This window comes from Zeugodacus cucurbitae, chromosome 5 (assembly GCF_028554725.1).
Source record: "Zeugodacus cucurbitae isolate PBARC_wt_2022May chromosome 5, idZeuCucr1.2, whole genome shotgun sequence".
Taxonomy (NCBI): domain Eukaryota; kingdom Metazoa; phylum Arthropoda; class Insecta; order Diptera; family Tephritidae; genus Zeugodacus; species Zeugodacus cucurbitae.
Genome location: NC_071670.1, coordinates 68,059,487 through 68,075,835, shown reverse-complemented (window position 1 = coordinate 68,075,835; position 16,349 = coordinate 68,059,487). Strand labels below are relative to the sequence as shown.

Below are 16,349 nucleotides of genomic sequence, written 5' to 3'. Positions count from 1 at the left end.
TCCCCATTGTGAGAATGAGTGTGTTGCCCCCAACAAATAAATAAATGATTACAAAAACACAACAAAGGGAATTTTCCACAATTTATACAAATTTGGAACTGCTCCACAAAGTTATAAAATCATGGCATTGAAAACTTAAAGGCTGTTTCGAGTTCGAAACAGACAGAAATCTTTGCTATTTGAAGACTTGCCTCCCACAAATTGCCCTTGCTGTATTTTCTTAAAGTCACTTAAATTGCTTCTTAACCCTAAACGAGCGTGTGTGGTGTTGGTGGCTAGATGCAGATAGTACCATGCAGCAGACGTGTGTATTAATAAATCTCCCCGTCCGACCTTTGCGTTGTTGTTGCTTTGTAAAAATATAAAAATATGAGTTTTAGGCTTTTAAGTGTGAGACAGCCACTCGTAAATGTCAAAGTGTTATTGTCCTTAAGATGAGTGCCTTGGTACGTACTATCGGACTTGTCTACACAATGCGAAGTTTTGCATAATATAAGCATATATGTATGTATGATTGAAAGCGGTAACATGAATGTTGTTGCATTTTTCACAAATACAAAAGCATGTTACCTATATATAATGCGCGTATGTAAGTATTTATATGCAGACTATATGTAATATCATCTGCCTCTTATAACTTGACTTACCCTACGTGGTCGACACTCGAACTTTTTAACATTATCCTCTTCTTCTTCTTCATCCTCATTGTCGTATTCTTCTTTGACTTTATTGTTGTTTTCACTTACCGTTTGGGGTTCATCTTCGACTTCGATCTGATCACTTAGTATTTCTACCTCACCTTCATTTATGTGGGAATGGGAATCTACTTCACCCATTTCCTGTAGAGGTTCCGGTATTTCTTCATCTTCATTTGTTTCTTCTACCTGTACAGCATCTTCTAAATGTCACCCTCTTCAATTGCATTTTCATTAATTTCTTCTAATTCGTTGTCTTCTTCTTCTACCTCATCTAAAATAACATCTAAAGCTGTGTAGCAAGTATAGCAAGCTCTTCTTCTTCCTGTTCTATACTTTCGTTTTCCTCAGCAGATTCTTTATCATTTTCTACCTCCCCAGTAGAGTTTTCTTCATTATCAATTTCTTTTTCAATTTCATCATCCACATTTTCTTCCTCCGAAATTTCTTTGTCATCTGCAATCGGTTCTTCTACTTCCTCTACTAAAACTTCTTCTTCAGTTGTTTCACCTTCTTCTTCCTGTTCATTCAGTTCTTCTTCTACCTCTTCATGTACTTCACAAGGTTCTTGATCTTCCCTAACCTCTTCATCTTCAGCAAGTTCCGCTTCTTCCGCAGTTGCGTCGTCGTCTTCAATCGGTTTTTCTACTTCCTCTACCACAACTTCTTCTTCAGTTATTTCATCTTCTTCATTCAGTTCTTCTTCAACTCCTACTTCAGTTTCCTCATATTCAGTTTATACATCCGTTTCTGCATTTTCAACTTCTACTTCCGTTTCTTCATCTTTAACTTCTATTTCAGTTTCTTCAACTTCAAATTCGGTTTCTTCATCTTGAACTTCTACTTCAGTTTCTTCAGCTTCTACTTCAGTTTCTTCATCTTCTACTTGAGCTTCTTCATCTTCAACTTCTACTTCCGTTTCTTCATTTTCAACTTCTACTTCAGTTTCTTCAACTTCTACTTCCGTTTCATCAACTTCTACTTCCGTTTCTTCAATTTCAACTTCTACTTCAGTTTTTTCAACTTCTACTTCAGTTTCTTCAACTTCTACTTCCGTTTCATCAACTTCTACTTCCGTTTCTTCAACTTCAACTTCGGTTTCTTTATCTTGAACTTCTACTTCAGTTTCTTCATCTTTTACTTGAACTTCTTCATCTTCAACTTCTACTTCCGTTTCTTCATTTTCAACTTCTACTTCCGTTTCTGCAACTTCTACTACGGTTTCTTCACCTTGAACTTCTACTTCAGTTTCTTCATCTTCTTCTTCAACATCTACTTCAGTTTCTTCAGCTTCAACTTCTACTTTCATTTCTTCATTTTCAACTTCTACTTCGGTAGCTTTTTCCTCATTTGCAGGGTTTTCATCAGCAGATTCCTCATCAACTTGGGGCTCCTCATCATCTAAATCATCAAAAAGTGACTCTTCCATAACAGGATTTTCTTCCTCCACTGTGAGCTCATTTTCATCAGGATCTTCCGCTTCGGGTTGTTCGTCTCCATTGGTTAATTGTTCCACGTCTTGTGACGAGTTTTCTTCACATTCATTTTCTTCTACGTTATTCGACACTTCTAAATCTTCCACTTCCCTATTCTTTAACTCTTCTTCTTCTTCTTCTTGTTCCTCTTCTACATTGTCTGCCAATATTTCTCCATTGTCCTCTTCTATATCCTCCTCCTTTTCTTCTTCTACTTCTTCATCGTCATTCACTTCTTCTATATGAAATACCGTTTCAATCGATTCTACATCACTTACATCTTCTTCGGAATTCTCTTCAACGACATCTTCGACATCATCCTCATCGTTTTCTTCTTTACCATACACTTCATCCACCTCTTCTTTAAGTTCAAAGTCAGCAACACTGCTGTCGACACTTACCCTTCGTGGTTGATCCTCGACTTCGTCCTCCTCCTTATCCTTGCTCACTTCATCTGTGACTTCAACTATTTGCTCTACTTCAACTTCAGCCATTTTTTCGTTGTTATTGTTATCGCTATTGACGCTTTCAGGTAGTTTTCTTGTTTCTGTAATAGTTGAACGCTTCTGAGTTTGCGTTTGAGGTTGTTCTCCTTTTGCTTCTTGATACTCGATTGCGCTATTCACTCGATGTGGCCAAGTGAGTCTGTTTGTGCGAATGCTGTATGGAGATCGTTGGCGCGCACTGGAACACAATTGAAATGGAAAAGTGTGAATTTAATAAAAAGAAAGAAATAAACGAAAAATAAAAGCAGAAAAAAAAACAGAAAACAGATTTAAGTATAACAATAGTGAATTTGAAAAAACAAACAATTCTGGGGTTTTTTTCCTCTATGTGAAATTAAAAGAAATGAGTTGGCGAAAAACGAAACGTGCAAAGTGAGTTAAAGCTTACGGAGTACCAAAGGTTTTTATACCGTAGACGACATGTTTGATAGATTTTGTAAGTGATGGTGTTTTATAAAAGCTCTACGTGCTGCTCAAAAACTTTAGTTTATTTATTCGTGTCTAGTCGAAACAAGAGTTCATAGTAGGGAAATACTTATTCAGAAGTACTTGCACCTCTTTAGAGACCCTATGTATGTTCCATCTAGGAACTATGTTTGTATAAATACTTGGACCCTAAACATGAACGATAAATACGTGCCAGTTGGGCATCCGCAGCGCTTGGAAAATCGTAAAAAATGCAGATTTGAACCACATCATTCTCTTCCGACAAAGCTTTCTGAAGCTCAAGGGGTTGGCGGTTTGGTTAATATACAGTTGCAATATTTTCTGGATTACTAGCGATGAGATATGTTGTTCAAGAGTTTCGAAATAGTAAATTCAAAAGTATATTACTAAAAAAATAGTTGGATAATTTCTTTCAGAGAAAATAAGTTTCTGCAGTGAGTGCAATAGATAGTTCTTTGACTGAAAAGAAGTGGAATGGAGACATATCGAAAATATTAAGATCTTGTAAAAACAAAAAATAATATAATAACTAACTAGATTAAGACTTGGATTAGTTAAGAGACTGGGTGGGTTTCAAAATTTTGAAAACTTTTTCATACGTTTAAAATATTCTGCAAAAGTTTCAAATCGATCCGTGCCAAATTCTAAGATATACATAGAATTTGGAAGTTCCGCCTATCAGGCCACGCCTTTAGCTTGAAAGCTTAAAATGCGTACGAAATGCTATTTTTTAAATATTTTCACACATATTTAAAATAACATTATCTAGTTATTCAGCGAAGAACTTTTATTTTTCTTTTTTATAACTAATTTTTTCGATCAAATATATGGCGAAAATTTCTCCAAAAAGTAAGTTTTTTCGTTCAAAGTCTGTCAAAAATACAAATTTTAATATTTTTTCTTTCGTTCATTAACTAGATTTATCCATTTACAAACTATTAGGGTTTTTGATTTTAGATCAACTAATAATGAGTTATGCTGTTCATGGTAAGCTTATTTTTTTGTTGAAATGTCATGGGAGCTGAGGTAGCAACGGCTGAGTTTTCGAAATTTTTAATAAAAATTTCACAAAATACTGTATCTTTGATATGCTGAATTGTTTAAATTATAAATGAAATTTAAAAAAGAATTTAAAAATACACTTGTTTTCATCCTCTGAAACCCACTTAACCCCTTAAACCTTACCAAATACAATAAAAGCTCAAAAAATAAATGGATCCTTCTTTTCTTATTCATAAATGATTCGATTGAAGCATATTATTAAATAATTATATTTTTTAGTTTATATAATAAAATTAGATTGCAAAACAATAATTTTGAATTTTTTAGTCAACAAAAATTAAATTTTAGATTTTATTAATTTATTAAAATATTTTGTTTAATAAACCGTTTTTAAAGAAATTTTTTATAAAAAAACAATTTACTTAAATTAAATAATATTTAATAATAATTTATATAAATTAAATAAATTCATATATATTTACATATATACCAAGTGTATGGTATACCGTTTAAACCGAATTTTAAAATAAAATAAGGAACAATACGACTGTATCCCAGAGAATGAAGCACGAGAGATGGCAAAACTTGTTTCGCCGTATCTACTTTTGCTGATATGAAATTTTGCAAATAAGAAACAATGTATGTAACGTTTTAACTGGACGTCTGAGTGCACATACAAACATTTGTATATATATGTATATGAACATATGTATATACAGTATAAATTTAGTATATGCACTTCAAAAAGGGTATGCATGTATGTATGTGTAAGCGCACACACATGTACTGTTAGCACATGGGCTGGGTCCCAGCTACATATGTATTTATGTATATGTTACAGGATGTACTAGGACACAATAAACTGTTTAATTTTTTAATTTCGCCGAACACAAAATTTTATATTTTTTAATTAAGAGAATTGTACTAATTTTTTTCGTACAACTTTAAGATAAGACGCACACACACACCGGCACTGTAAGTTAGTATAATTAATTTTCTTTTGTCACAATTTGCCAATTTTCTGGAATGTATCTTTAAATCTTTAAACAATTAAAAAAATATGTTCACCTTTATTTGTTTGTTGTAGTCACAGGTTTATGGTGTTTGCTTGCTTTTTGGCAATTATTTACGCGTGTCTGTATGTTTGTGCTTGAAAGCTTGAGCGCCTAAGTTTACTACACACTAATTAGTTTAAATTAGGAATTTCGCAGAACGGTAAACGCTTTAAACCCAAAAAAAAGCCAAGCAAGAATATCACCAAGTGTCTATATGTATATTTGTATGTGCAATATTCTTGTCTGCAACTATACCGACAACGCGTTTTTTAACAAAATAAATATATACACAAATGTAGTAATTTAGTATGAATTAGCGGCGAAAACACAAGACGATACCACAGAAATGCGTCCGATTCCAGCGGGTTGTTGCTCTCGAATACGACTCGAACGAGTGAAGTTGGAGCAACTTAAACTATTGCTTTGTGCGGCAGCAGAGAGCTGCACCTCCGCGCAGCGAGCGAGCAAGCGCTGAATCAGACACAACAAAAACACAGCACAGCACAGATAAACAGCACTGTGACAGCGGCGGCAACATTTACCATATCAGCAACAAAACCGCACAAGCAGCACACATACATACATATGTACTTGCATATAGCACGTAGGTGTGTGTGTGTGTGTGCCGGTTAGTTGCGGGGTCGTAAGTGAGTTGGTGTGGTTTTGGAGCGCAAGCTGAGAGTGCTGTAGAACGTCAGTGGAGTATCGCGATAACGAATGCCGGCACTCTGTGCTGCACACACACACACACAACAACAACAACACGAACGCATTTATGCACTGGTATATGCGAGTCGTACATACATACATATATGCTATGTGTGTGTGTGGGTATGTGTGCAGCAAGTGACTCAAAATGAACACTTGGTGTGGCGGCACAACAACAACAACAACAAAGCGGTTGATAAATAAAAGCAAAAACAAAACTGCAACAACTCGCGACAGAGTAGGAAAAGAAAGCAGCAAGCTTGGTAGCTCACCAAAAAAAGGCTGCAAAGTAAAATTAACAACAAATCGACAATGACCACAACAACAACAACAACTACAATAACAAATAGTGTAAGAACAACGCAATGCCGCACGTGTTGGTGGTCAAGTTTTCAAGCAATTTTGCACGAAGTGATTTTTCTCGCTCAAGGGTTAACCAGCTGCTTGGTGCAACTGCTGATATGCGAGGATTATACATATGTACATATTTACTTGGATTTCTATATACAAATAAAATGTGTAGATTTATCTGTATAAAAAATAAAAATGTATAAGATTGAGGTTACTCTTTGTTATTAAATATATTTATTATATAACGTTTTTAAAAATCAGTTATTCATTTTGAAAAAGAACGCTTAATTTCAATCTAGAAGGCTCAGTTCTATGCGAAGAACTTAAATTAATATAGACTATACAGGTTGAGATACACTTGAAGGCTAAGAAGCTGTTCTCATATCTAACTGTGTGTTCAAAAAATAATGGGAATTTTCGTTTTTATTAACTTCTTTCATCCATATTAATGTTGTCGTCTTTAAAATAGCCACCATTCGACATTATTCTGTAATGCCAGTGCTTCTTCCAATCGTTCAAACTCTTCTCAACCCCGAATTTTAGTATAGCCTTTTACTAATCCTCTATAGAGCACTTTGTGAAAAATAACAAAAAATAAAATTCAAAATTTTTATTACAAAATATCATAAAAGATTAGGTAAGTTAAGCTTGTCACAAATAGTTGAAAATTTTCCGCCACCAGCCGCTGCTAAGTTACGTCATGGCCAATCACAACCTTAAGGTGAGTCCAACAGGATAACATCAAAGTTTACAATACACCAGCTGACGCAAATATTGACGTATGAAGGCATGAAGTATAAAAGTATACAATGACACTCCTGCATATTAACATACATACATACTTGTATGCAAATTTGTGTTAGATTGGCTAGCCCCTAATGGAAAACTTTACCCAATATTGAGTCATTTAACCATCATACAACCGATTTGACTAACCTAATTGATGATTACAAAATACAAATTATAGAACATATTTTTTTTGTATTTGTATAGATTTATATTTTAAATAGACGAAATGATGAATGAAGAGAGTTGCACTCAGAACTTCACTTTTGTGTCAAAAACCATATATCACGACAAGACTCAATCAATTTTAACAAAATTTATTACACAATATCATCACGAAACTCGGATGTTACGGTTTGAAAATGAATTTGGCTTAAAACCCACGTCTAATTCACATATGACTCAATTTTTAATTCAATCTGATTCGTGCATTTTGCAATATATGTATGTAAGTACATATATATATATCAAGAACTAATGAAGATATCGATTTACATCTTTGAAAAATTGTCGAAATCGAATGGGTAACTTTTCAAGGTCTCAGATATCGAACATGAGGACCTCAGTGTCAATTGAAAAATGTTTAAGAAAATATCGAAAAATCTCCATATATTTTTATAGAATTTCAGAGGAAGCCTTTTTCTTCTAATAATGTGGCTCTGTGCCAAAAATGGTTAAGAACGGGCAATAACATCTCTTAGCTGTCATATACCTTATATTCGGATTTTCAAACTTCCGGTGAATTTGATATTGCATATTGGTTAATATGTGAGATATGATAAATGTGTGAAAACGGTCCAGGAATTACCCCATACATACATATATTTTGTATAATTAATGTTTTTCTCAATTTTAGCGACTTTATTTAAATTTTGTGTTACCTTCCTTACTTGTTATATTTAATTATTTTTATTAAAATATTTTTTTAAATTCTTCGTTATTTTTCCCCGATTGTATTATCGCTCTACTTCTCTAAAAATTATAAAATTTCCTATAGGGTCAAATGAGAACGCAAATGAAGCGAGTGCCAAATTGAGTGAAAGTAATTTTAACTTCAACTCACAATCCTCCAAGGGGTCATTGTCCAAGCGTTATAACCCAGTATTTTTCAACCCACATCAATATTTAGTGGAATCCCGCATTGCAGACGCCAGGGTTTACTTATGCACGAACACATGCACATTCGCACACACACACACACACTCACATGGATACTCGGGTAGAGTATAGACGCCGAGTGTTGTTTGCATTTGCAGTTGCTTGCTTTAGTCATGTGTCGTCTGTGCATATTCATCAGTAGATTTTTGTACTATCGCAACTAAAAATTTTCGAGTCTGAAAATACAAACAGACACACTCACACACACATGCACATGTACATACATTTGTATAGTCTATGTACACAGATGCATATGTATGTACCTACAATTGTATATGCAGTATAAATTGAAGTGACTTATTGTTGTTGGTGCTTAATTTTGGAGACATGTCACACACACACACACACACACATACATATGCATTTTTGTGTCTGGCACTGATAATGAAGTTCATCATATTCATTCTGTATTTGACGTTTGTTGTTGTTGGCATTATTGACATCTTTATGTTTGTTGAAGACTTTTCATTGGAAATAGTGTCGGCTTTAATTAATAAAAATTCAAGTGTTTATTTACTACTTAATTGTAAAGGCAATAAACAAACGGATTTACAAATAAGAAAAATATTACGTTATCAATGGCAGCATGTACACATGTGTATGTGTGTGTTAATGAGAATGTTTAGTATATGAAAATTGTCGGTATATGGTACTAAAACTTATCTCTAAGACTGCAATGACATAATGAAATGCTAACAAATGTAAGAATTAATGTCTGTAAGATTTGCCTTTGTTAAATTGGGCCCAATCAGTGACTGTGGAGAATTGATTTCTAAACGTTTCTTCAAGAATCGATCGACGCTTTGTTGGTTCTAGTGTTCAAAAAATAACGGGAATTTTCGTTTTTTGAATAACATATTTATTCATTCCTCTACATTAATTTTGCCGCCTTCAAAATAGTCTCCTATCTATATAATGGCGGCCCTTCTTACTCCTCACTTCTCGGCGATTTCTCGTTTGTTTGTAAAGCGACGGCCCTTTAAGGTATTCTTTATTTTTATACTCTCGCAACCTGTTGCATAGAGTATTATAGTTTTGTTCACATAACGGTTGTTTGTGTCACCAAGAAATAAAAGAGTTAGATATGGGGTTATATATATATAAATGATCAGGATGACGAGTGGATTTGAAATCCGGATGTCTGTCCGTCCGTCTGTCCGTCTGTCCGTGCAAGCGATAACTTGAGTAAAAATTAAGATATCTTAATGAAACTTGGAACACACATTCCTTGACACCCTGAGGAGGTTGCTTTCGAAAATGGCAAAATCGGTCCACTGCCACGCCCACAAAATGGCGGAAACCGAAAACCTATACAGTGTCATAACTAAGCCATAAATAAAGTTATGAAAATAAAATTTGGAACATAGGATCGCATTAGGGAGGGGCACATTTGGATGTATTTTTTTTTAAGTGAGCGTGACCCCGCCCCCAAACAGGTTTTTTGTATATAACTCGCAAACCAATAAAGCTATATAAACCAAACTTTCTGCAGTCGATTCTCTTACGTACCCCACCACACCCCATGAAAATAGTTGAAATCGGATAATAACCACGCCCACCTCCCATACAAAGGTTATGTTGAAAACTACTAAAAGTAGGTTAACTCACTAACGAAAAGCGCCACTAAATGGAAGCTGTACTCAGGTTTTTTTTACAAAATGGAAAATGGGCGTGGCGTCGCCCACTTATGGGTCAAAAACCATATCTCAGGAACTACTCGACCGATTTCAATGAAACTTGGTTTGTAATAGTTTCTTTACATCCCAATGATATGTTGTGAAAATAGGCCAAATCGCTTCAGAACCACGCCTACTTCCTATATACCAGAACTTTGAAGACGATCCGAATCGTTTACTTTACAATATATAAAGTAAGTACTAGTGATGATATTGGTGCAGAACTTTGCACAAATACTATGTTTATAGTGTGGCAGCCCCATTCTAAAAATCGCCAAAATCGGACCATAGGTTTTCAAGGCCCCATATATCGAACATGAGGACCTCGGTGCTTCTAACCTAATATTATGGTTTCCAACTTTCAATGGACTTTATACAATATATATGACGAATATGTGGGTCAAATTGTGTATTATGTAATATAAATAAAGTTAAATAAATAAATTGCGAGAGTATAAAATGTTCGGTTACACCCGAACTTAGCCCTTCCTTACTTGTTTTCTGTCAATTTAATAATTGGATTTTTAACAAAAAGTTATATTAATAATATTTAGTATACCTGATAAACCAACAAATAGGCAAAAGATTAGTATGTATGTGCCAAGTATGAAATATGAAATGGATTGACGTCACTTTTTTACAGTCTGTAACGCCTATCTTTTGAAGGGTGCAACGATGTGTGCAATAAAATGCTGTTCTGATTGCATAGCCTGATTTTACAAGTGTTTCGCTTGCATTAAAGATAATCATATCTGTGTTGAAAATATCTTATCAATTGTAGAGTTGCTATCTTACTGCTTTTAGTATAGAGTTAGTCATGAGCAAATCACACACCTACCATAAGTCGATCTAATATTAATGAACTTAAGAATTTAATAAACGAATGAGAACTAAAGTATGGAATGACAATGTGAAATGGATGAAATTTAGTAAATAATTAATTTAAAAATGAATACCGTATATTTTTTTCCTGAGAATTTTTTCATAAATTACTCACATTTTAGTTTGATTGATTGTTGCTGTAAATGATGTGCTGCACTCGTACACCACTTCCGATTTCAGATGATAATGTCGCTTCATTTTCTTTTTAGGCGTGTTTGATTTCCGAAACCTTCTATTTTCTCCAAATAAAAATTCCAAAATTAGCATCAAAATAATTTTAATGAAATCAGCAGTCAATCTCAGTTTATGCTTAACTTGCTCTTATATTTTCGAGACAAGTTACAGTTATAAGCGCAAATACACTTGTTTTTTGTGACACCTACTCACACCTCTGACAACTGATTGTCGGAACTTGTTTTTATATGCAAACCTGATAATACAGTTAGTTTTTATTTGACACATAATTCGAAATTGTAGGGACTGGTCTACGAATTTGGGGTTGAACATATGTAATAAATGCGCTGCCTTAGCAAAATTGTATACTGATATGTGCTATTGACTTTTTGTTATCATTGTTTAACGCGCTAGGTTATTAGTTGTTGGGAAGTTCATGAAAAACTAAAAACAATTTTTTAAATTCGACAAATAAATTGCTGTAAAAAATGAACGAAAATTGTGCATCTCGGCTGGAATTTATTAGAGCCAGCCGCTTTAAAACATAATGAAAAACCATAATGAAAATAAAATCTTTATAATAAATCTAGATTATTGGTCATACAACTTCTTGAAAACCAATTGGATTAAAAAATATCTTTACATACTAATCCTATACTACACATCAACCCTTAATAGTATTTTAAAAATATAGATATCATTTAAAAACACTTCATGTTAATTTTTACATAATTTTAATTTATATTGCAGCCTCAACAACTTAAAATTGTCAAATTTCGTCAAAGAAGATCGCCGATCGTGCACATTAAAGTGAACGCGCCTAAAAGTATGCTAAACAAATTCTACGATGAGCAATGCTTCAAATTTTATAAAAGCTCCAGTTGAATTGAACACCATTTGGTACCACTACACACAAAACTACTTTATTGATGTGTAGAAAATATTTTTATTCAAACTTAATCAACCGACTTTCCCAATTCACTTTCCATATGTACACCACGCAGTCCTGCAGTCCAAGCAATTATCTTCCGATAATTATCGATATTGATCTCTGAAATTATATTGACATTCGGCTTCTCCCGGTGCAAGTGATCGATCACCATTTGACCGCGTGTCTGAATACCAGCCAATTCAACGGAAGCATGCTCGAGCTGCCGCTCCATCACCACTAAGTGGGGAAATAGGTAAGCAGCAACGGTCAGTGCATCGCAAACCAACCAACGTTTCACACCTCTAGGCACTAAATTAGCGCGCTCCACGCGATTTAAAAGCTGCACGAAAGGGGTTTCTATTGCGCCAAGCGTATACAAGCGCCAATCCTGTGACAGGACGTTGAAAGTTAAAATCATAATAAATTGTGTGTGAAAAATATATTGGCTAAGTACGCACAAGTGTAATGCGAAAAGCCTGATCGTCACAAGTCTCCCAAGGCAATATAGTGACCGGCGTTTCAACGCGTTCGAAAACTATTTGTGCAGCTTCTGGGTCCATCATAAAATTGAATTCGGCGCTTTTAGTAGTGTTGCCTTTGCCTGCATTAAAAACAGAGTATATATAAATATATTGACGGATTGTGTAGTAAATTTCTGGCTTGAACCTCTATAATTGCCGCCCATAATATAAATTTCGCCTACTTGATCCAAGAACTTTGAGCCATACATACTAATGCACATCGCAAAATTGGTAAGTGGTCCCACCAAGAAAAAGTCAACCTTTTTAGGGTACTAGAAGGTATATATACGAATATTATAGAAATGTTTTCAATATATTGCACAATATTTTTACAAACTCACCTTGCAGACGAACTCATACATCGCATTCACCGCATGCGTCGGTCGCACCAAACTCAAATCAACCGGCTTCTCATGTTCTAGATCGCCAAAACCATCTTTTCCCACGAAATACTTGTGGTTCTCCCAAGGTCGTGGTTTTAGTAAACTGCAGCAACCTTTGTAAACTGGTATCTAAATGTTGACAAATCGTTTTTATATAATTCTTTAAGCTCCGAAGCAATCACTCACATCATTTCTATTGACTGCATCCAGCACTCGGAGCGTATTTACAACGACACAATCGACCGTGGTATTGCCTTGTACGCATGTAACGCCGATAATTTCAAATTTCGCTAAAGAATCCACTAGATCGGCACGCCTTTTAAAAGCTTCCTCAGCTTTGATGAGCATCATCAGACCCCATGCATCATCGGTGCCGACATCACAATCATATACTACGTATCTGCTCATATTTGTTTAAAGGTTTTGTGTTTTGTTATTTTAAATCGGAAATATTTTTAATTTTTTACGCCGAAAACGTCTGTATTTTGCTGTAATCAGTTTATAACTAAACGTCTAATTCTCAGCTAAGCGTTTCAATACTAAAAACAAATCTAATTCACGTATACTATATATACCTACGTCTACATACAGACACCTTCATACCTTAACTGATCTCTTATCTGTATTTACATAGTGACAGAATATCGCGCATTCCACTTTGTTGCTTTGCCAGATTTTGTTGTAACACTAAGATTAAGTGTTTGCGGAACTGCCTTGAGTAATGGAAATGCATTACAATTTTTTTTTGGTTCATACTGAGTTATAAAATTCAGAATTCCGGTTGATTTTCATAAATCCGCTTTATACAACGGCAACCGACTTCACTTCATTATTTTAATTTGAATATATTTTTTCTTATTCTAAATTTTGAAATAATTTATACAACATTCAAACCAAAGAAGAGATAAGCGATTTAAGATTTATTTTAATACTTTTCAAATAACACTGTTAATTGCAACGAGCTTTTCAAAAATTAATTATTATGCAGTTCTACCTAATTCCGACGCCATATCTACTCCATCCAACCCCGCTGTCCAGGCAATAATCTTTTTATATTGATCACCATCGACTTCCATAATGATGTTGGCATTATCCTTTTGCTGTTTTAAGTGATCGATCACCATTTGGCCACGCGTATGAGTGCCGGCCAGTTCAACGGTAGCATGATAGTGTCGGCTCTCTTTTACCGTTAAAAGTGGGAAAAGGTATGCTGCGACGACTACCGCGTCACAAACCAGCCAACGTGTGATACCTTTCGGTATAAAAACAGCGCGTTCCACCAGGTTCAGCAATTCGATAAAAGGAGTTTGTATGGAGCCGAGCACATTCAAACGCCAATCCTATGTGGAACATTTTTATATAAATTTCCATGTTAAAAATATCTATACTTACAAGTGTTATATCGAATTCGCCATCGATACAGGTTTCCCAAGGAAGTATTGTTAATGGCGTGTCTACACTGGCTAAAACAATATGTGCAGCCTCTGGATCCATCATGAAATTGAACTCGGCACTTTTCGTGATGTTGCCTTTACCTATATTATACAATGGAACATTTGATAAAAAATAGTTTAAAATTAATACTTTTTTCAATGTTGATTATTGTGATTAAATATCAATAACACTATACGGCAAAATCGACTTCTGTTCTGGGTATTGGACCAAACTATTTTTTTCCAGGAGATTGAGACATAAGTGAAAAAACTGCGTTCTCCGTTTTTCGTAGTTAGCCTCAAAAATCGACTTAATTTGTTACGAAATTCGAAAAAAAAACTTTTTCTATATTTTAGAATTTTTAGTAGCTACGTAGATATATCTTATTATTAATATTAATTTTTTTTAAGCCTTTTTTCGAATCCAAATATTTTGATTTTGGAGCCTAGGTTCGAAAATCGAAGAATACACTTTTTTCTTATGGCTCAATTTCCCGGAAAAGAATCAGTTTGGTCCAATACTCAGCCAAGTGTCGCATAATATTATGATGTCAAAAGTTTAATACAAGCTTTACATACCTCTATAATTGCCGCCCATAATATAAATTTGACCAACTTTGTCCAAGAACTCTGAACCATACATATTGATGCACATCGCAAAGTTAGTGAGTGGACCCACCAATAAGAAGTCAACCTTTTTCGGATGCTGAAATGCAGCGTTATGAATTCAACATGTTTCAAATATAATAAGTTAGATCGCAAAGTACCTTACAAACAAAATCATACATGGCATTCACCGCATGCTCTGGACGCACTAAATCCAAATTGACTTGTGTTTCATGCTGCACATCGCCGAAACCATCCTCACCATGAAAGTTTTCCGGATTTGCCCATTGCCTTTGTATAATTGGTGTAGCGCAACCTTTATAAACAGGTAACTGGGAGCATTTACTTTTAATTTGAAGAAATCGTATAAGCTTTCTTTCGAAATATGCATGCTTACATCATTTCTATTGGCTGCATTCAGCACACGGAGCGTATTAATCACCGATTGATCGACATTGGTGTTACCCTGAACGCATGTAACGCCGATAATTTCAAACCTTGCTGGAGAATCCGCAAGATCGGCACGCTTTTTAAAAGCTTCCTCAGCTTTGATAAGCATCATCAAACCCCACGCATCGTCGTTGCCGACATCGCAATCGAAGACAACATATCGACCCATTTCGTTTGTAGTTGGTGCCCTGAAGAGATTCAAATAATCAAATCAAAATCAAATACATATTATGGAGAATGTTAGCTCCGATTAAGAATAAATACATTTTTTGAGCAGCTAAAGTATTGAAATATTCAACGAACAACAATATTCAAGGTCTTAACAGAACTAATGTAAATTACGGAAGCTAAAATATTAAGAAAAACTATCTGGGTAACAAAATACACTGAATTGAAACTCTAATAAATCTTTAACAATGTTTTATAGCATCTCTTCAAAAAACAACTGTTATTGGTAAATAAGATATCGCATGCTATAATCTTATCAGTTGATAATAATTTAACCCGTTGGTTTCGAGCGATTTTAAATGTAATTGCATATCAGTTGAAGGATTTAAAAAAAATAATAAATAATATGAATCAAACAACCCTTAGATATAGAACTTTTTATTCAGAAATTATGAGGAAAGTTAATATTGATCATAATAGAAAAGAAAATAAGTTATTTTAAAACAGCTCAAACACTTTGCTCGTAGACAGCTTTAGGTCTAGCTTGAATTCAAAAATATTGCTTTTGATATCATTGATTATAATAATTTCATAAACAATAAACAATTCACTTTATTTAGTTTTAACAAAAATATAGTTTTGTGTTCAACGCACAGTATGAGCACCGACGGCAAAGTCAACCATAATATTGCTATTTACATAGTTTATTATTATTCTACCATGAACAGAAAAAATATATATTCTTTTTTTCTCGATTTACTTATAATGTTCAAACAAATAAATACACTCAACCTTTTTATATGCGATTCACAGCGCTTTGTTGCCGAAACTATTCTCTTAAATGCTAAACACGAACTACCGGCATATCTTTTGAGACCGTATAACATAGGTTCTTTTCTGTAGGCTTTATTACAGTGAAGTGGGTGAATAAAAACAAACCAC

The 16,349-nt window shown here is 34.3% G+C and overlaps 2 protein-coding genes across 2 annotated transcripts in view; both read right to left on the bottom strand.

Annotated features, from left to right (window-relative positions):
- The window catches only part of LOC105211845 (coactosin-like protein), a 23,754-nt gene extending 12,800 nt beyond the window's left edge, over positions 1-10,954 (bottom strand). The window contains exons 1-2 of the mRNA XM_054230655.1: positions 10,857-10,954; positions 2,572-2,854 (exon numbers count right to left, since the gene is read on the bottom strand). Coding sequence (XP_054086630.1) covers positions 2,572-2,854; positions 10,857-10,939 — 366 coding nt within the window. The 5' untranslated portion in view covers positions 10,940-10,954. The remainder of the gene's footprint in view (positions 1-2,571; positions 2,855-10,856) is intronic.
- Positions 2,726-16,349, bottom strand: LOC105211844 (uncharacterized). Its single transcript, XM_054231814.1, has 12 exons — positions 16,200-16,349; positions 15,187-15,427; positions 14,951-15,121; positions 14,763-14,889; positions 14,143-14,285; positions 13,737-14,090; positions 12,937-13,161; positions 12,709-12,879; positions 12,513-12,639; positions 12,305-12,447; positions 10,857-12,234; positions 2,726-2,854 (listed from the first exon to the last, which is right to left on the bottom strand). The coding sequence occupies exons 1-11, from the start codon at positions 16,292-16,294 to the stop codon at positions 11,872-11,874; spliced, it is 2,160 nt and encodes a 719-aa protein (XP_054087789.1). The 5' UTR covers positions 16,295-16,349; the 3' UTR covers positions 2,726-2,854; positions 10,857-11,871.

What these genes read in the sequence shown, in the direction of transcription:
- LOC105211844 (XM_054231814.1), bottom strand. Translation starts at nt 16,294, where the DNA reads ATGTTATACGGTCTCAAAAGATATGCCGGTAGTTCGTGTTTAGCATTT. An exon ending in TATGGGCGGCAATTATAGAG is followed by an intron (nt 14,286 to 14,762) that starts GTATGTAAAGCT and finishes TGTATAATATAG; the next exon opens with GTAAAGGCAACATCACGAAA. An exon ending in TATGGGCGGCAATTATAGAG is followed by an intron (nt 12,448 to 12,512) that starts GTTCAAGCCAGA and finishes TTTTTAATGCAG; the next exon opens with GCAAAGGCAACACTACTAAA.